This window comes from Marmota marmota, unplaced genomic scaffold (genome assembly GCF_001458135.2).
Source record: "Marmota marmota marmota unplaced genomic scaffold, marMar, whole genome shotgun sequence".
Taxonomy (NCBI): domain Eukaryota; kingdom Metazoa; phylum Chordata; class Mammalia; order Rodentia; family Sciuridae; genus Marmota; species Marmota marmota.
The window spans coordinates 11,176,789-11,196,870 of NW_026000243.1; the positions used below are offsets into that span (position 1 = coordinate 11,176,789).

Consider the following 20,082-nt stretch of genomic DNA (forward strand, 5'->3'; position numbering starts at 1 on the left):
CCCCTCCCCTCTTCTCTCTCTACCCCATCTACTTTAATTTCATTTTGTTGCATATAGATCTCCAGTTTTCCCAGCATCATTTGTTGAAGAGGCTATCTTTTCTCCAGTGCATGTTTTTGGCACTTTTGTCCAATATAAGATAATTCTAATTTTGTGGTGGAAGGATCTACCTTGCTCTTGGATAGGCAGAATTGATATTATCAAAATGACCATATTACCAAAAGCACTATACAGATTCAAAACAATTCCAATCAAAATCCCAATGGCATTCCTCATAGCAATAGAAAAAGCAATCATGAAATTCATCTGGAAAAATAAGAGACCCAGAATAGCTAAATCAATTCTAAGCAGGAAGAGTGAAGCAGGTGGAATCACTATACCAGAACTGAAACTATACTACAGTCAATAGTAACAAAAACAGCATGGTATTGGTACCAAAACAGGCCAGTAGACCAATGATACAGAATAGAGGACACAGAGACTAACCCCTACTTTTTTGTGTCTGTTTTCCATTAAAGAGACTCTTCCCTAAATTAGACAAGGTAGAACCCACATAGTTAAAGGGTAGCAAAAACTTGAACTCGATGATGTTAGAGGTTTTAAATTTAAAAATTTAGATTAAGTACTTTTTTTTTTTGACTGTTCGTTTTTGAGTCAGTTTTTTATTAGGTTCTAGGTATATATTGGTCAAACAGACACATTCCTTGCTGTGTAGAAGCTATATCTAGGTTTGTTTACTGTGTGTGGATGTTCTCTTGCTGCCTTTGTTCAAATTGATATTCTCTTAAAAAAAAAAAAAAGATGGACAAATCATCCAAGCGCGGTAGCACACATCTATAATCCCAGCTATGCAGGAGGCTTAGTCAGGAGGATAACAAGGTCAAGTTCAGCTTGGGAAACTTAGATCTTGTCTCAGTATATACCTCAGTAGTAGAGCATTGGTCCAGCATGTGTGAGGCACTGGGTTCAATGTTGAATTCCCAGTACTGAAAAGAAAAGAAAAGAAAAAAGATGAGCTAGTCCAGATGAGAGAGTGCTGGAAAACAGTGGGATCTCCTGGATCTCAGTGGGCTGAAACCAAAAGGCAATAGTTAGTTATACAATATTTACATTAAAATCAAAACAAAATAAAAGCAGAAAATCTTCATGGGAAAAATGCAGAAAGGAAGATATCAGTTTAACAATCTGTTATTGACACTATGTTGCATGAAAGATATTTTGGAAGTTATGTTTCACCTAAATAAAGTCCGTGACACCTACTGCCAATAGGTCTTAAAACTTAGGTTTTATTGATAGAAATGATATCATCACATTTCTTCATACTTTAAGAATACATTTGAAGCATTTGTTTTTTTGAATTTTTTTCTGCTTAGGTCATCATGTCTTAGGTTGCATTTTAACAAAGTGGAATACTTCCAGGTGACATGGTTTAGAGGTTATGTAAAGATAAACTAAAAGAACAAGGAATGAGTCTCACATTAAAGATAAGATTCATTTAATGGGCATCTTAAAAGTTTATTTTCATATTTGAAAGGGAAATTCTTTTTAGTTCCATAGAGCGAAATTAGTTTCAATGACACCAAAACTTAATGAAAAACCCATATTAGCTCATTATAAGGATTATAATTTCTAACAATCTGATTGCTCCAAAAATTAAATGAACTGCCTTAAGTAGCAAAGAATTCTTTATCATTACAATAACAAAGCTTGGTCCAATATTTAGAGAAGACCATGCCTATGTGAAGTGAGAAATAATATACTAAAAACTGGAATTTTAAAAAGCCTTTCTAATGTAAAAACTATGAGTCTCATTCTGCTTGGAGAACTATAACAAAATATCACAAATAGAGAAGCTTATAAACAACAAAATTTATTTCTCATAGTTCTGGAGGCTGGAAAATCCAAGCTCAGAATGGTGGAAGATTTGATATCTTGTGAAAGCTATTTCCTGGTTCTTATATGGCATCTTTTTCTGTGAATAGGCAAGGCAGCTCTCTAAGGCCTCTTTTCATAAGGGCACTAATCCTTTCCATGAAATCACTTACTAAAGGCCCTGCCTCTTAATACCATCACCTTTAGGGCAAAGATTTTAAGTATTTGTGGGGTTCACGAAGTGCTAAGATTATATGATTTAGGGATCTTGTGAAATTAAGAGGAGGTTGCAAGAGCTTGAACCATTTGGCCTCAGTTTAATTAGTCTTAAAATATTGAGACTATTTTGAAATTTAATAAAAAATTTTAAAAAATCTAAATATAAAGACCACCAGGCAGAAATAAAGATAAGGTCAAACCATATGAATTTGTGGTAAATCAAATTGGCAGCTCAGGTGTGAGGGTTCCAATTGAAGGGTCCCAGAGTTGGAGATTGTGATAGTAATGACAGCAGAAATTCAAAAAAACAGATTAACTTCATAGTGCTAGAAGGAACAGAATTCAAAGGATCAACTACAGAGTGCAGCCAGAATAGAGAGGCTAGCAAATCCCCAGGAACTGGAAAGATAAAGGAACTAGAGGGCATACTATGATGGAAAGGGAAGAGTGAGCACTTACATGTTTGAGAATAGTAGGTTTGGGGAATACTTCTTCTCATTCATTCATTCATTCATTCATGTTGCTGGGGATTGAACCCAGGGCCTCAATAGCCAGGCAAGCACTCTACCACTAAGCTACATCCACAAAACCCCAAATGGGGAATTCTCTTTTAAGGGAATTCACTATTTTCAGTATTCATTTGTTGAACATTCAGTGCTTCCTTTGTATCAGTTATTTCCTTACTAGACCTCTACTGTGATCATTGAAGAGAATGAGAAAACTCTATTTCTAGAAGTTTTCAGATTCTATTTCTAGAATGTTCCAGAAAGAGCTATGTTGGAATGGCAATTAATTTTACTAAATCTTAAGATGACCAGTGAAATCACAAGAGGAATAACAGAACAGGAAAGTGATATGAGAATGGGAGAATAGAACTCAGAGTTTGTGAGCAGTGATAGATTGTTCTGAGTTGCAAAGAAGTGTGAGAACTGGACTTTACAATTTCCTTCTTAGCAATTCAGAGCTTCTAAGTTGTATAAACATTTTCTAAATTGTTTCTTGACTTTTCTCAGGGTCATAGTCCTATAATGATGATGGTATACACAGTGAACTCTTTTGACTCATGGGGTGTTGCCCACCACCTTCCAGATGGACATAGTGAGTATTCCTTAGTTCCTTTCTCTAGAGAACATGTGATACAGATGGCACCAACCTGTTTGTTTGCTTATTTCTTCTAATTAGTGTATTTGAGATTTAGAAGATAAGACTCCTACATGTTATAACTTTATAAACATCAACATAATTAAGTAGATATCTGAAGGTAAATGACCACAGAGCATCGACATGAAAGATATCATTGTAATTGAAATTTAAGTTTTAACAGTTTTCATTCTAATTATATTTACTGAGGCTATAAAAGTAATTAGAATGAGTTGTTCTAACAAGTAGGGGAATTGCATGAAGGGGAATTGGATGGAGGAAGGAAGTTATCTGGCCTCTGATTATCTGATCTTGATTTGCCAGTCCTCTCTGGAGAATTGTTGATAATCATTAAAATGGATTTCAGCTAGCCAGGTGTGGTGGCTCACATCTGTAATCCCAGTGGCTTGGGAGGCTGAGGCAGGAGGATTGCAAATTCAAAGCTAGCCTCAGCAAAAGCGAGGCACTAAGCAACTCAGTGAGACCTTGTCTCTAAATAAACTACAAAATAGGGCTGGGGATGTGGCTCAGTGATCAAGTGCCCCTGAGTTCAATCCCTGTTACCAAAATAAAATAAAATGGATTTCAAAGGTGCTATAATTTCAGACCAATCACAGTTAGAAATAAGACCTTCAGAAACAGTAAATTGGACATTTATGTACCTGAGGCAAAAAGGCACAACACCAAATATTTTATATGTGCAGTTTGTGCTAGAAAAAAATATCCTCTCAAACATGAAACCCAGAGGAAAAAAATAATAAATGACTTTGGGTTATGAAAACAAATCTGGGAATAATTCCATGAATCCTTTATTGAATGGATTGGAATGCATCTCAATCATTTCACACATTTTCTGGGTCTGAGATTATGGTGGACCTTGAACATTTTAGGATTAGGTGATTTGAATATCCATGAGGACCTATAAATTCTCTCAAATTCAATTTACTCCTCCTTTTTACCTTTTCTTCCTGCCTCTCTGCAGTGTTACTTAAGGATGTACGTGAAATGCTCAAGCTTAGGTTCTCCCTCAACTTCTACATGTTCCATGGTGGCACCAACTTTGGTTTCATGGGTGGAGCTCAACATTTGAATGGTTATTACCCTGTTGTCACCAGCTATGGCAAGTACCTGTATCTCAGAATTGTCCTCAATATTGACTACCCCCACATTGGAGACTGAAGCTTCTTAGGTTAGGCCCCCAAAGACAATCTCTGGAACTGTTTGCCTGTTTTGCCATTAACATGTTGGGGATGGAGGATTAGGGATTTGTTCTTCTTGACAGTACCAAAATTTACCTACCATGAGGATTTGGGCTCTCAGGGACTTTGCAAGCAGAGAAGTTAGTAGCCTAATCTTCTTCATTTGTTGTACAGACCCTTGTCTTAAAAGTTCCCTCCAGAGCCAGTTGCTTTGGGTATCCACTAATGTGTCTTCCCTAGTACACAAGTCTACTAAGATACCTTCCCTAGAAAAGGTGAATGAAACAAAGGAGTTCACTTAGAAATTGGATAAGAAGGAGAAACCAATAGGCACTATGGTTTGAGCCTTGGGCTCTCAACCAGGGCTTAGTGGGAGACCCATGGACGGGGGCTTTTTTACCTCTTATTGAAAGCCCTGCAAAGCTTTTCAGATGTCTCTTAGTTTGAACAACAGGGATGTGGAATTTTCTTATCTAGTGCCCCCTATTTTTTTTTCTCCCAAAGCTGCTGAATTAAGGATCTTTTGCTCAGTACCAACCTCTCCTCTTTTCCTGGAGAAAGAAAATGACAATGAGCCTTTCTTGGAGAAAACAATAAAATTTTCTGTATTTTTCAGAGTATGGGGCACTGCTGAGAGAGAATGGAGATTACACGCCTGAGTATACCACATTTCAAGAGGTTTTTTGGTCTGTTATAGGTACTCTGCAACAACCTCAATATGAATGGTGACTTAGTCTTCTCAAGCAGGAAGGGAGTGAGGGACTGGGTGAACATATTTTGGAGAGAAGTTTGATTTGCTACAGTTTATTTTATCAGTAGGCACTGGAAGTATGCACAAGATATAGAGCCTGCTGCTATTTTTATTAGGTCTTTTTAGTTATATATAATGCCAGGATTCATTTTGACATAATTGTAAAAGCATGGAATATAATTTGTTCTACTTCAGGCCCTAGTATTTCCTCTTTCCCTCTCCTTCTCTCTCCCCCTGTTCTCCTCCTTCTACTTCACTGATCTTTCTGCTATTTAAAATTTTTTAATTTTAAATTTTTAAAATTAGTGTCTTGTGGATATACATGATGGTGAGATTTACTGTGGTATATTCATATATATACATAGAAAAGTTAGGTCAGATTCATTCCACTATCCTTCTCTATCCATCCCTCCACCCTTCCCTTCATTCTTTATCTACTCCACTGATCTTTCTTCTGTGTTTTTAATCCTCTCCTTCTTTTGGATTAGCTTCTGCATATCAGAGAAAACATTCAACCTTTGACTTTTGGGACTGGATTATTTTTTTTAGCATGAGAGTCTCCAGTTCCATCCCTTTATTAGCAGATGCCACAACATCATTATTCTTCATGGCTGTGTAATACTCCGTTGTGTATACATGCTACATTTTCTTTATCCATTCATATGTTGAAGGCCACCTAGGTTGGGCTCCATATCTTGGCTGTTGTGAATTGTGCTGCTATAAACATTGATGTGACTCTGTCACTGTAGTATGCTGATTTTAAATCTTTTGAATAAAGGTGTTCAGCACAGGACCATGTTGCGTTGGTCTTAGTTGTACATGGAATCCTCTGTTGAACTTCTAAATTTCAGATGTTCCAGGTCCTTCTCAGAGCTATTATATAGGTATGTTATATGGCCTAGTTGAAATGGGAAAGGAGGTGGGGGAATCTGCGAGCATGTGCATTTTCCATTGGACTTTAGGAGATTCTGATGAGCAGCCTGGGTTCAGCAGGTGGTATTGATGTGCCCCTTCTTCTTCCAGGATAGCAAGGCACTTGTCTCAGAGCTTAAAGGTATGAGAGGACCCTTACTTAATCATTTCCTGCTTTGATTCTTCTGAAATTAGGAAGTTATGTCGTGACTGGGCCCTTTATTCTTGATGGCTTTGGGATAGCAGGGTATCTAGTGTCTTTGATTTGGTTTGGGAGGGGGTCCTGGAATGATCCAACTTTGTGTTTTCTCATTGCAGCAGCTCCTATGCCCCTCCCACTAAATTACATACCAAAGAATGCCTATAAGTCAGTGACACTATTATACTTCATGACACTATGGAACCTGCTTCCCTACCTGGACTTGGTGAGCATTTCCTGGGCATAGACACATGGAAAATATTTTGGATAAAAGAGAGAGAATTGAAATAACATGGAGTAAATGAATAAGGGAAAAAAGGAATCCTTAAAGGTGTTGGTTCCTTCTACCAATTTTATAATTCAGATAGGAAACCTTTCTTTGATTAGAAATCAAAGAAAAATGAGTTAGGGAAAAACTGAATACTAATTCCTATAACACTCATTGAATATTCATGTTTTGGGAACTATATTGTTAAGATGATGTTTTAGGCAACTCCCAGTCTAATGAGTAAGAAAAGTGAATGAAGAAGTGATTATAGGGTCATAGGTCACATGGAAGAGGAAATGAGGCAGCACAGTGTTGTCAAGGGAACATGCTGTGCTAAAAAGTACAAACACTGGAGTCACTGAGTTGAGTCTTTGCTCCAACATTCACTGGCTATGAGACCTTAGGGAGGTCATTTAACCTCACTCTATCTAAGTTTCCTCATCTATAAAATAAGGCTCTTAATTGTTCTTACCTCATCAGATTCTATATGGATTCAGCAGTTAATGTCTCGATTTGTGTGTATATGTGAGTGAAATTGAAAGTATGTCTTTACCACTGATTCACATCCCTAGACCTTTTAATTTTTAAAAAAATTTGTGACGAGTTCTCATTAAGTTTCTGAGATTGAGCTTGAACTTGCAATTCTCCTGCCCCAGCTTTCCAAGTCACTGGGGTTACAGGCATATGCCACCATGCCCCACTGTGATGTGCGTTGTTTTGTGTAATTTGATGGCATTTTTAAAAAGTGGAGAGAATAGTAGGGAACCCCCATGCACCTAACACCCAGCTTCAAGTTTATCAATACAAGGCTAATCTCATTTCACCTATACTCTCCTCTTCTCCCCTTACCTTTTACAAGGTTATTTTGAAGCAGATCCCAGACTTATCCAACTCCAGCTATAAATCGTTCAATATGTATACCAAAAGATGTTTCTTTTTTTAATAAAAGCAACAAAATCATTATTATCCTTAATAATAATGACAATATTAATTCCTTAGAATTATTGATTTTCTGGGAAATGTTTAGCAACTGGCTTGGAATTAAATGCTGGTTCATAGTGTTTGCTGATTTCTGGTGGGGAAATATTCCCACCAGGGTTAATTTCAGACTGCTAATATGATGATGCTGATCACAAGCTGGGAAGATACATCCATGGGTGGTTGTAACAAGCTCGTACAAGCTATCTCTAACACACCACAGTTTAAAATAATAAAATAGCCAGTACTTGAATTTCTCAATTATCTTGAACTTCTTTTTTAGCATTGATTTGTTCATGTCAGCATCTATGAAGTCTATTATACATCATTTGATGTGTCTCTTTAGTCTCCTTTAATCTAAAGATTTTTTTATTTTTATTTTATTTGTTGAAAAAGTTTGATTATTTGTACTATAGAATTGCCTACGTTATGAGTTTTGTTTTGCTGATTAGATCACCACTATGTCAAGTAACACGTTTCTAGACTCATATTATCTATATCTCAGTTTGATAGGTAGTTAGATCTAAATGCTTGATGGGATTTAAGTTAAGTTTTTTTTTTTAAATATGTTTGCAAGTATACTTTGTAAATGGTGCTATTGTACTTTTTATGCATCGTATTCTAGGCACATAATGCTGGTTGTTTCTGGTTTCATAATTGATCAGTGGGTTCAGGAGTTGTTAGTTTCCTTTCTTCATTTTCATTTTCCCATCAACCTTCTACCCAAAGATTTTATCAGCCATTGACAAATATTGCATTAAAATTTCTTGTGGTGGGAGTATTTACACCACAGAAATTGCAAACACTACAAATCAGTGTTTTTTCTTCCAGAAAGACAATTGCTAAATGTTTTCCAGAAAATCACTAAATTTAGGGAATTGTATTTATAACATTTGTGATAAATTGTATTTATTACATGTTGTCATGATGATTTTGTATTTTTTTAAGAGTTCTAATTTTTTGAGATGTTCATTGAACTATTTAAAATCCTATGCTATCTGCTTTAAAATAATACTGTAAGGGATAGGGAGGTAATAGTAAGGAATAGATGAAAGTCATGTCTTGATAAATTAAACCAATATTTCATTATAGGCCTTGAAAATGGTATTATTCTAATTCTGCAATTCCTTCTGCATTTACTCACTTGAATTCTTATAACAGAAGAACTCAATTCTTCATCAATTATCTTATTCTGAAGTGTAGTTTAAATAGAAACATCAGGACAAAAGTTCAAGTATTTTCTTTTATCAGTAAAATGATTTTTTCCTACATATCCTCCAAAGTTAGCTAGTGAGTTGTTTTTCTAATGTTCTTTGTATGATTATAAACTCATAATTTTTTAAAACACATTTACCAATTTTCCACCCTATTGCATTTCTTTTTGATGCTCAAACTATCCCATCTTAGCCCAGCAGGAGCCCTTCAAATTGGCTTTATATCCTCTTGATGTGATTCCCATAGCTTTTGATATCTTCTTTGCTTTTTGGTCCCTCTAGATGTTTTAGACTATATGGCTCCAGAGACCTAGAATAATCAGTATTTCTCCAAGAAGTTCATAAGGGCCATTTCTTTTTTTATTTGTTTTTTTTTTTAGTTACACATGATAGTAGAATGTATTTTGACACATCATACATACATGGAGTATAACTTTCCATTCTTTTTTTAATATATTTTAGTTGTTTACAGACCTTTGTTTTTATTTACTTATTTATATGTGGTGCTGAGAATTGAACCCAGTGCTTCACATGTGCTAGGCAAGCACTCTACCAGTGAACTCCAACTCCAGCCCCTAACTTCCCATTCTGTGGTTGCACATGATGTGGAGTTACAGTGTTCTTGTATTGATATATAAACATAGGGAAGTTATGTCTAATTCATTCTACTGTCTTTCCCATTTTCATCTCCTCTCCCCATAGGGCCATTTCTGTGTGCTAAGAAGTTTGAAAATTTCTCTGGAAGCTATGAGAATCCATCATAAAGCAAAGCTAGGAGTTTCTTCTGCATTTCAGAAGAATTTGATAGTTCTGTGGGGTACAGCTTAGGGTGGGACCATGCTAGAACACTTAAACCATATAGAAGTATACTGAACTTGAGCTTGGTGATAGGTATGAAGAAGGAGGGTTAGGGAAATAGACATTTAAAGTCAGACTCTAAAGTAGGTGATGACTGGCTGATATATAGGATGTGGAGAGGGAGGAAGAAAAAGAGAGAGGACACTCTCCATGCTTTATACATTTTTGACTGGATGGATGGTGATCCTCTTTTTTAAAGGAAAGAGAACAGGGTGTAGATATGTCATGGTGCCTACATTTGGATAATATTGCATGGAAAACATTCATGGACCTCCAGATGGAGAAGTCTAGTGGACAGGAGGGTAAATAGCCTTGGAGCACTCTAGGTTAGTACTAGAAAAAGCAATTTTATGAAGAAGTGTGGACAATTAAAGTGTGAGCTAGAACGATCTCTCCTAAAAGATGCAAAAAGGGAAAAGAAGAGAAGGCCAACAGTAGACATAATCTGGCACAGCTGGGTAGGAATTCTGGGGACCAGAAATCTTGTCCAGACTCTACCATGAGTTAATGAGGAAGGCCCACAAATCACTCTCTCTTCTTGACGGCAGCTCTTTCATTCAAAATATAAGAATAACTCATTGTCTAGTAAATGCAAAGAAATATGAGGTTTGTTTAGTAAACAAGAAGGATAATTTATATATTGCACATAAACATGAGTATCCTCTCATATTCCTTTTGGATTGTTCTGTTTGCGAGGCTGTGGGGGTCATTCCTTTGGAGAACTGGGCTTTGATTGGCAGTTTCTGAGATTTTTCTCTACAGCCTGAACCTTCAGCCTGTTTTTTTTTTTTTTTTCCTGTCTTTGCGACAGCCAACCAAGTCTGTAAAGCCACTCACCATGGAACAGCTGTCTGTGAATGAAGGAAGTGGTCAATCCTATGGGTACACGCTTTATGAGACTGCCATTTCCAGTGATGGCATCCTCACCTCAAAGGGCCATGTTCAAGATCGGGGTCAGGTAGGGTGCCATGAAGGGGTTCTAGTTATGCTCATCTGTTATCACTAACAAACTGTGTTCCTGAGGGTGAATGTCTACATGGTGGGGTAAACCATTTTGACCTTCAACTGTTTCTTAACATCTGTTCCTTCCTTGAAATCTTTTATATATAGACTAGTGTGTGTCTGAGGTACACAGATACCCCTGGGAATTGTACCACTAAAACTTACAGGAGCTGATGATTTTTTTTAATTTTTTTTTCTCCTGATGGTGTTTTATAAAGAACTTACATAGTCCCTATACTTATTTTATATCAATCCTTAATATTTCCATTGCATATTACAGTTGTTGTTCTCATTTAACTCTTAAAACAGCTGAGTTATTTGTTACAAACAAGGAAACCTCAGCATGTTAGATTTCTTTTGCCATGAACGTATACATGAGAAAATGGGCTTAAAAGGGGGAAAGATTTATTTTAGTTTCAAAAGATTCAGTCCATTTTGCCTGGCTCTGTTGCTTTGTGCCTGTAGTAAGGAAGAACATCATGGCAGACACACATGGTGGAAGAAAGCTGCTCACCTTATGGTGACCAGGAGGCAAATAGAGAGGGCAGAAGAGGTAATCCCAAATGTCTTAACTTCCACTAGCTCCTATCTCCTAAATTTTCTATTACTTCCCAATATCACCACAGATTGGGAGCCAAGACTTTAGTTAATGGGCCTTTTGGGGTACACTCCAGACCCAAACCATAATACTCAGAGAAACTAAATGACTTTCAAAAGCTGTTCAACTAGAAAGCTGCAGAACTGCAACTGAAGCCTTCATCACATGGCTTCAAGTTAAGAGCTGTTTTCTCTAAGCATTGTGAAATTTTCTTGCTGTCATACTTTTTATATCATCTTCCTCCCAGTCTTCCAGTATAGGTCAATTATAGGTCAAGGTTAGAAAATCCAAACTCTGAAGTACTCAGAAATTCAAAGCTTGTTGAGTGCCAATATGATGCTCAGAAAGTTTCAGATTTTGGATTTTTGGATTAGGTATGTCCAACTTGCACAGTCTATGAAAGTATTAACAGCAAAAAAAAAAAAAAATCCAAAATTTGAAACACTTCAGGTCCTCAAGACTTCAGACAAAGGATATTCAACCTCTACTTCTATTTTGTGTCTTCAGCCTTCCCCTCCCTATCTTTAGCTACAGACCATATTTCTTACTGTTTCCTGTACATTTATCCTTACAGTGTATGTTCCATAATTTTCAAATTCATCACATCCAAAGCAAAACTCACTATCTTCCTAACTAAGCCTCATATTGGCTTATATACTCACATCCTCTCAACCTACAAATATTGTTCTCTTGTTCTCTTGACTGCTTTTCTTTATTACTTATTTTCAACTGGTCCCTGTGTGGTTCAGTATCATTCAGTTGTTCTTTTAATATACAGACTGTTATTGCATTAGACTTGTTCTTGTGTTTCACATCTCCTATTGGAATGTCAGAATATCTCTTACTATTTCAGACTGCTTGCTCTCATCCTCTGACCTCTTCCTTGCTGAACACATAGTGCTGTCAGTGTTTTCTCTCTCAGGTAAAAGTCTCATCATGGCTACTTCTCTTCTTACAGTCATCCCTTAATTCCACGATTCACCCATCACCATGCCTGTGAAGTAGCTTGGGGTCTGCTGCTGTTTAGGATCTGTCATTCCTTTCTCATTAGTTCCACAGTAGTCTGTCCACTAGTTCAGTGTCTCCATGGTTGCCACTATCATGTGTTCTGATCATTTCTTTGTGTAGTTCCTTGGGTTCCTCAATGCCAGCTTTATTTTAACCTAGTTGAACTCCTCCCTATGGAAATATTTAGTTCAACAGTAGTTGTTCAATAAATGGTCATAAGATATATAAACCTTATAATTAAACTCCAAGATTAAAATGTGAATTATGCATTTTTTAGCATTAATATTTTTTGTTTTTAATATTTGTGAATTTTTATTGTTCTTCCTAGTCAAATCTCATTTGAAAATTTGTGGTTTAATTTAAATAATATAAAAAGCAAAATTATTTGTCCTTATTTGGTCTTATATGGCTACAGTGGATTCTTCTGATTGACTTATTAATCTAAGGCTGAACAATATGATAGGTAATAGAAAAGAAATATATTATCTCTAAAACCAGGTAGAGTATGGCAGCAGATTAGAATTTCTAGATAAGAATCTGGTTCATCTGGCAAAACTGGGTCTATTGCAGAGTTGAACCCTTGGGGAAAGGCACTCTGACAGAACAGTTGCTGTTTCTCTAATTCTCTTGCTCACCCTTTGCCATCATTTCCCTCACAATACTGATTTGTTATCTACTTTATTTTTCCCACTAATCTTCAGATCTTTTTGATTGTTTTTCCCCCTCTACATCCTGCAGTGGAGCTAGGGCCCATATTCCATATCGGGACACTATTGAATAGACCTCATCTCAAGCATTTCAACACTGTTCTACATTACATATAATCTGTTTTGTGAACTTATGATCAGTTTATAGATTTCTGGGAGACAAAATTCATTATTTCTGATGTTTGTCTTTTCAAGTCTGTTTCCTTTTTTTTTTTTTTTTTTTTTTTTTTTTTTTTTTTTTTTTGCTTATGAGGACCTAACAGTACTTTCTTCTTCTTTGGCAGGTGTTTTTGGATGACAAGCATGTGGGAATCCTGGATCATTCCAAAGATGAGCTAACTATTCAGAAACATGTATATAACCAAATGCTGATTGACAAATAATTCTAGCACCTGCTAGGCCATGTACCCAACTATACGTGTGGTCTGCTCTATAATAGCACATTTTCTCCTTCACTGCCTTTTGGATTGATCCTTGCATAGGAACCCAATAGGAACAAGGGAAGGTTGTATACATCTCTAAGGTACAGATACATATGATTTGAGGGAGCAAAGCTTTTTTATTTTGAATATTTTCTGCTCAAAATACAGGTTGGTCACTGGTTTCAATAGCATCTTAGATGAAGTGTGTGGGTTCCTCTTTCCTCCCTGGAAGACTTGGCCCAGAGAGTGGGGGAATGAAAAGGAAGGGCAGGAACCCAAGGGTTTGCCTGGCTTAGAACTGGAGATCCACAGGGTTCTGCTGGCTGTTAGTCACCCTGCCCTTGTTCTCATCTCAGCTTCAGGGGAGGCCCAGCAGGTCTGCAGAAAAGTATCTGAGTAGTATTCACTCTGGTGGGTCTGTCTTCCACAGGACCACTTGGAATACCACACTCTAAGGATCTTGGTGGAGAATCAAGGCCGACTCTCCTCTGGGAAGAGCATGAACCAGGAGAGAAAAGGTGGGCTCCAGATGCAGATGCTGAGAACTCTCAGCACTCCGGACTGAGAGCAGATGGAGACAGGCATATGGTTGGAAGACAGCATGCTCTTTGGCTGTGAGACACCTATGTATAGAAACTGTGATGATTCCTTTGTGTTCTGTAATTACCAAGCAGAGCCAGCACTGGGCATTTTTTTTTGGGGGGGGGATTTCAAAAGTAGCTCCATCAGGAGAAAGTTATAGAGGTCTCCCTGGCCAGGGGTCCTCTCTCAGGATTTTGCCTCTTCCTTCCTAGGAGGCTAGACCTGTGTATGTCCTTCCCTGAACCCCAGAACTCCCAGGCAGAGTCACACATCTTCCTTCTACCCTTAGTGATTTGACATGCATGAATGTTCCAACGAGTCTGAAGCCCTATGCCAGCCAGACCTGGAAGGAGCTGCTGTGACCTCTGTGCAATAAATGTGGAAGATGCAGGCACCATCTAGGAGAGATATACACTTAGAAGGAAAAATGTATGTAGGATTTGGGATAGAGATGTAGCTCATGGGTAGAGTGTTTGCCTAGCATTTGTGAGGTCCTGGATTCAGTCCCTAGTACTGCAAGAAAAAAGAGAGACAGGCAGACAGACAGACAAAGGAGAAAAATTATGTGTAGGAGTTTGTGGAAACCTTACAATGGGACTGGAATCCCTGGTTATTGTCCGTGCATATCTCTTCTCCCTTCCAGCCTCCTTTATGTCCCCCTTTTTTTCAATATCCTATAGGTTTAACTGGGGATATTTATCTGAACAATTCTCCATTAAGAAAATTTACAATATACAGCCTGGAAATGAAAAGTGTATTCATAAAAAGGTAGGTGCCTGACCATTGATTCTAGGTGATTGATAAAGATGGAGAGCATGTAGATATGGAAGAAGCCTCAGAGTTCCTCCAGATGCACCTCTGAGTTTTCAGATAGGGAAATCAGAGACCAGAATGTTGAAGAAAATAATTCCATGTTTTGTAGCTGTGTGGAGGCAGCTGGATTCATGACTTACTGCATTATACATGCTGAAAGCATAGCCAGTGCCATAGAGGGGGACACCAGATTTCAGGGAAAAGACTGAAGAAAGGTATGACAATCCTATTTGACTCCCTTTTAGGAAACTCCCCAAAATCTGGAAGCTAATCACAGAGAAAGTTAAGGGCCCTGCCTTCTTCCTTGGTTACCTAAAAATCAGTGGTGATCCCAGAGACACCTTTATACAACTGGAGGTTAGTACAATTTATCCCTTGCCCATGTGTCATCCAACTACACACCCCTAAGAACCTTTTAACAAAGCTCATTTAGTGTATAGTCTCTGCCCTGTGTGAGGGAATATAAGCTCCCAAAGACCTCAGCTATTCTACAGCCATCTGGGAGATTGTCTCTCCCCCAGAGTTAAGTAGGGCAGGGTTAGAAGGTAAACAAATATGACAGAGATATGAGGAGTTGCCAGCACATATTGGCTGCCACACCTGAAATTCTGCAACTCTAGCTGTTTTGAGCCTGGCATATTTTAATGAGTACCTGTTGATAAGTGGAAATTCTCTCTCCTGGCTTGGGGCAGACACAGGGAGATGAATTAGAAATTAGTGCCTCCCTGAGGCTTGGATGCTGAATTAATCCCCTGTCAGAGACAGTATCACAGGACTCTGGATTTACCTGCCACATAAGATTTTAGTTGGTATTCCACCCTGTCTGGGTATATCTGTACTGTGATTTGGTGTGTCAATGGTGTATGAGGTGTGTGTATTTGTGTGTGTGTCTTCATCCCTTATGTGTTTACATCTAGAATTTATACCCTGAATCCTGCATTCTCATGATTTTCAGGGCTGGAATAAAGGAGTAGTATTCATCAATGGACAAAACCTAGGACGCTACTGGAGTATAGGACCCCAGGAAACTCTCTACCTTCCAGGACCCTGGCTCCATACTGGAACAAATGAGGTGAACCCACATGGTACCCCATCTCCACCAGGCTACTTCCTTTGAGTTCTTCTGCCTTGCTTCTGAGATGAAGCTTGAATTTCATGACTGCCCCACAGGATTTTTGTTTTTGTTCTGTTTTGTTTTTTGCAGATTATCTTGTTTGAGGAATTGGAAAGTGGCATAGAGGTTGGGTTTAAAATGGAACCTCATTTAGGTATGGCAATCTCTTTGTTTATTTTTGTGGTACTGAGGACAAAACTGAGGGCCTTGTGCATGCCAGAAAAGTATTCTACCCTGAACTACATCCCTAGTCCCTCAGTATGGCATTCTGAAGGGTAATGAGCTTTTTGGATCTTTCTAGATGTGATAGAGATTTTTTAAAAGGCAGGCTGTGCATTATCTCCCAGGACCCTGAAGCCTGCCTCTGTACACAGTGGATAAGATCTTCTCTTGTACCTGTCATAGCCCCATTCATGCCCTCCTGTTTAAAGATGAACTAATCAACTCCATTCTCTGACACCCTTACCCCAACTCCCTCAGCCTCCTTTCCCAGCATTCCTACTATATTTTCAGGGTCCCTTTTCTTATTGTGATCCAATCCAAACATGCCTCTTACTTATCTTGTCTGAGATATATTGTGCTTCCTAGGGCTTTTTCTCAGGCTTCCATATTACATAATTCCAAGACACTTTTTCTGGTTGCTGTAGGCAGGGAATGTATGGACTAATTATACAAAGCCCAACTGTTGCAGATGTTCTATATTTGTGTCTAGAGAATGCCCACTTTTTGGGTCCCTAGCCTCCCTAGTGCCTTTTGTTGGTAGTTAGATCCCAGTATCCTTTGTTTTTTTTCCCCCTTTCTTTTTTATTTGCATGTTAGACATGGAACCCAGGGTCTTGTGCGTGTTTGGCAGTGAGTCTACCCCTGGGCTATATCCTCAGCCCCAGATATACTTTCGGCAAACCACTCTCCCTTCAGTAGAGTCTTTGTGGACCTAATAATCAAGCTGTGCTTCCTCCCCATCAGTCACATGTGACATACAATAGAGCAACCAGATTTTCTTTTCCAGGATATTGAGTCATAAGTGGTGTGTAGTAAATGGACTGAGCTGTCATGTGAGCAGTGGGGCTGTGAGTAACCCATCAATCCTGGCACTTTGGTCACCACAACCACCCTGGCTTCTCGATTCAGCTCCAGCTGCCTGGAGTCCACCATCCACTTCCTGATCTGCCAGCATACCACTCTTCTGGCTTAAGTTATCCTACCTGTTTCTCATGTTTACTACAAAATAAGTCTACCCAGTGCACACCATTTGTCATGCTGCCACCTTAAAAGCTATAGTGACCACCAAATAAAATGTTGAAAAAAATGAGAAGATACTCAGAATACTTGATCTCATAAGTATAAATTGAAAGCAACAAGTCAAATAAAATACAAATGCATGCAGGAAATGACAGGCAATTCATATATGCTTTGTAAGTTTTAAATGCACTGTTTTCCTTTTATTGATCTTTCCATACCATTGGTATTCCATGCTCAGGTAAAAACCAGTTGTTCTTAGAGGCTGTCAACCTCTCCTTACCACCATTAGTACCTGACTCAATGTCCTTTTTGATTCCCTGCTCTTACTCTGGGTTCTCCTATGGATGGTTCCAACCCTTCTCAGCCATAACAAAGGGCAGAGATAAGTGTCTGAGCTCCTGGAGTGAATCAGCTTGGCCCAGTACAGGTAGAGGGTAGACTTACAGAGTTTTGTTTTTTCAAGCCATTACAAATCCAGCATGGTGGGATAGCTGACAGGCTGTCAGGGCAGCTTGCAAAAGGTGAGTTGGCATGATATTAAGGGCTACCGAGGGGACTACCAAGCCAAGACAAAAAGGAATCTCAGCCAGATCTCGGAAGCTCCCTGACCTCAAATGAGGGCCAGGGTCAGGCCAGTTGCACAGAGGCCACTAGACCCTAGTCAGCCCAAAAGCTTAAGATCATGCAAAACCCCTTTTAACCTACATCTGTAAATGTTAGTGGCCAGCTGTACTTATATAAAAAAAGTAAGGAGCTACTTGCTTAGGTGTTTCCTTCATGTTCCATGCTGACTCCATTCTCTCATCTGAAGCCCATTAAGAAAGCAGAACAAATCTTAATTCCCTCTGTTTCTTTCTTCTCCCCTCCTTTACTGAGCGCCCCTAAGTATCGTGTTTCCCCATATCATAATCTTTTACCTTAACACTACGGCACACTCTCACAGTCACCTAGAAGGCTTGTTAAAACATTGATTTCTGGTCCTCATCCCTGGAATTTGATTTGGTTGGTATGGGGTGGGGGCCTGAGGATTTGTATTTCTAACACATTTGCAGTGATTCTCATATTGCTGGTCTGTAGGGGGTCACACTTTGACAAACTTTGCCATAAAGCAGGCTCTCAACTACATAGTCTGTGAGGCCAGATACTTCTTTGTGATGGGGACTGACCTAATCATGGTAGGATGTTTAGCAGGCTCCCTAGTCTCTCTACTTATTACATGCTAGAATCACCCACCCCCGAGTTGTGATAATCCAAAATGTCTCGTCAGATATCATTAAGTATCCTCGGGGGATCAAAACTCCTCCAGGTGTCCACACTGCTGAGGGGCATAACTGATTGGGCTAGAAATGACACTTTTGCTACTCTATTGGAAAGCACTGGAACTGGGGCCTTAGAGATCAACCCTAAATTTTTAAAAGGTAGAAAGGAATTTGGGAAGTTATCTTTTGGGACAATGGCTATCTGGGACCCCAAGTCTATTCTGCACAACACTAAGTTCTAAATAACAGAAACAGTCTATTATTTTTCTCTTGTATTACTTTTGAAACAAATTCTTATATTCTCAAAGATAAATGGGTTCCTTAGGTGAATTGGGGTAAAGATTATGCCCGGGGGAGGCTAAAGATAAAAATATATTACTCCCTTTAACACCTATAAGCAAGCAAACAAGACATGGGATGATGCACAAATTATATACATAAAAGGGAATAGCTCATCACTAGTGCCAGGCCTTCTGTCCTCCATCTTCATGACCACCAAGGGTTCTAGGCAATGTGGAGAGCTCTCAGACCTGCCATGCACTCTCATCCAAGTTATTCACTGGAAGAAAGTTTAAGGGGGAGAAGATTGTATGGCAGTGGTGATTCTTCACCAATAACCAAAAGTTAGCATCTTTGGTGAAATACTGGATCAAATTATAGAAAATAGTTTTTCTCCCCAAGTTAGGTGAAGTGTGTTTGCCCTTTCATTGTGTCTTTATGTTCTATCTTGATTTTAGGCATATAGGAGATGCACAAATAAGCTAAATTTAATTGCATTGAATATTCCCACCTAGATTCTGTAAAAAAAAATTGAACAGGGATACTAAATATCAATTTTATTTTTATTTTGTGAGGGTGGGGATTGAACCCAGGGTCTCACACATACTGGTAAGTACTTATCATTGAGCTATAACTCCTTAAAATTTGTGCTCCTCCTACCTCAGCCTCCTGAGTTACAGGGATTACAGCTGAATATCACTGAGCCTGGCCTCACCATCCCTTTTTTCCATATTTTTAAAAATTTTGCATTGTAATTGTACATATTGCTGGGATTTGTTGCTACATAATTCTACATGTACTCAATATAATAATATAATTTGGCCAATATCATTCCCCAGCTCACCTCCTTTTAACATTTATTTATTTATACTAGGGATTGAATCCAGGAACACTTCAACCACTGAGCCACATCCCCAATCCTTCTATTTTTTTTTTTTTTTTGAGACAATGTCTCACTAAATTGCTATCTTTGAACTTGCTATCCTCCTGCCTCGTCTCTCAAGTTGCTGGGATTACAGGCATGTACCCTCATGCCCAGCCTCATCCTCCCTTTTTAAAGCAAGTTAAATTTATTTTGTTTTTTGAATTTTTTCTTTTATTTAATTTTTTTTTGGTGCATTATAATTATACATAATAGTTAGATTCATTGTTGCATATTTATACATGCATACAATGTAACAGTATATTTGGATCAGTTTTGTTCTCCAGTACCTTTCCTTTCCCTGATCCCCTTCCTCTATTCTATTGATCTCCTGTCTAGTATCATAAGATTCCCAATCCCAACCTTTTTTTCTCTCTACTTTCTTTCTACATATGAGAAAAAACATATGACCCTTGACTTTCTGAGTCTGATTTATCTTATTTACTATGATGTTCTCTACTCACATCCATTTGCTTGCAAATGACATGGTTTCATTCTTCAAATAAAAGTCAATTGTGTATATA

General features: G+C 38.3%; 1 protein-coding gene across 5 annotated transcripts in view; it reads left to right on the forward strand.

Moving 5' to 3' along the window:
* The window catches only part of LOC107153527 (beta-galactosidase-1-like protein 2), an 85,117-nt gene extending 67,870 nt beyond the window's left edge, over positions 1-17,247 (forward strand). Inside the window, exons 10-21 of one of the 5 annotated variants that reach the window (XR_007344694.1) lie at positions 3,105-3,189; positions 4,214-4,351; positions 5,047-5,127; positions 6,412-6,518; positions 10,422-10,568; positions 13,210-13,278; positions 13,778-13,865; positions 14,610-14,697; positions 14,988-15,099; positions 15,698-15,827; positions 15,947-16,010; positions 16,866-17,247. Coding sequence is in view for 2 of the 5 variants with exons in the window: in XM_015499079.2 (XP_015354565.1) it covers positions 3,105-3,189; positions 4,214-4,351; positions 5,047-5,127; positions 6,412-6,518; positions 10,422-10,568; positions 13,210-13,278; positions 13,778-13,865; positions 14,610-14,697; positions 14,988-15,099; positions 15,698-15,814; positions 15,947-16,010; positions 16,866-16,873 (1,104 nt within the window). In the remaining 3 variants the exon portion in view is untranslated. The other 4 variants (XM_015499079.2, XR_001504925.2, XR_007344695.1 and 1 more) reach the window with 4 other exon arrangements.
* The last annotated feature ends 2,835 nt before the right edge of the window (positions 17,248-20,082 follow it).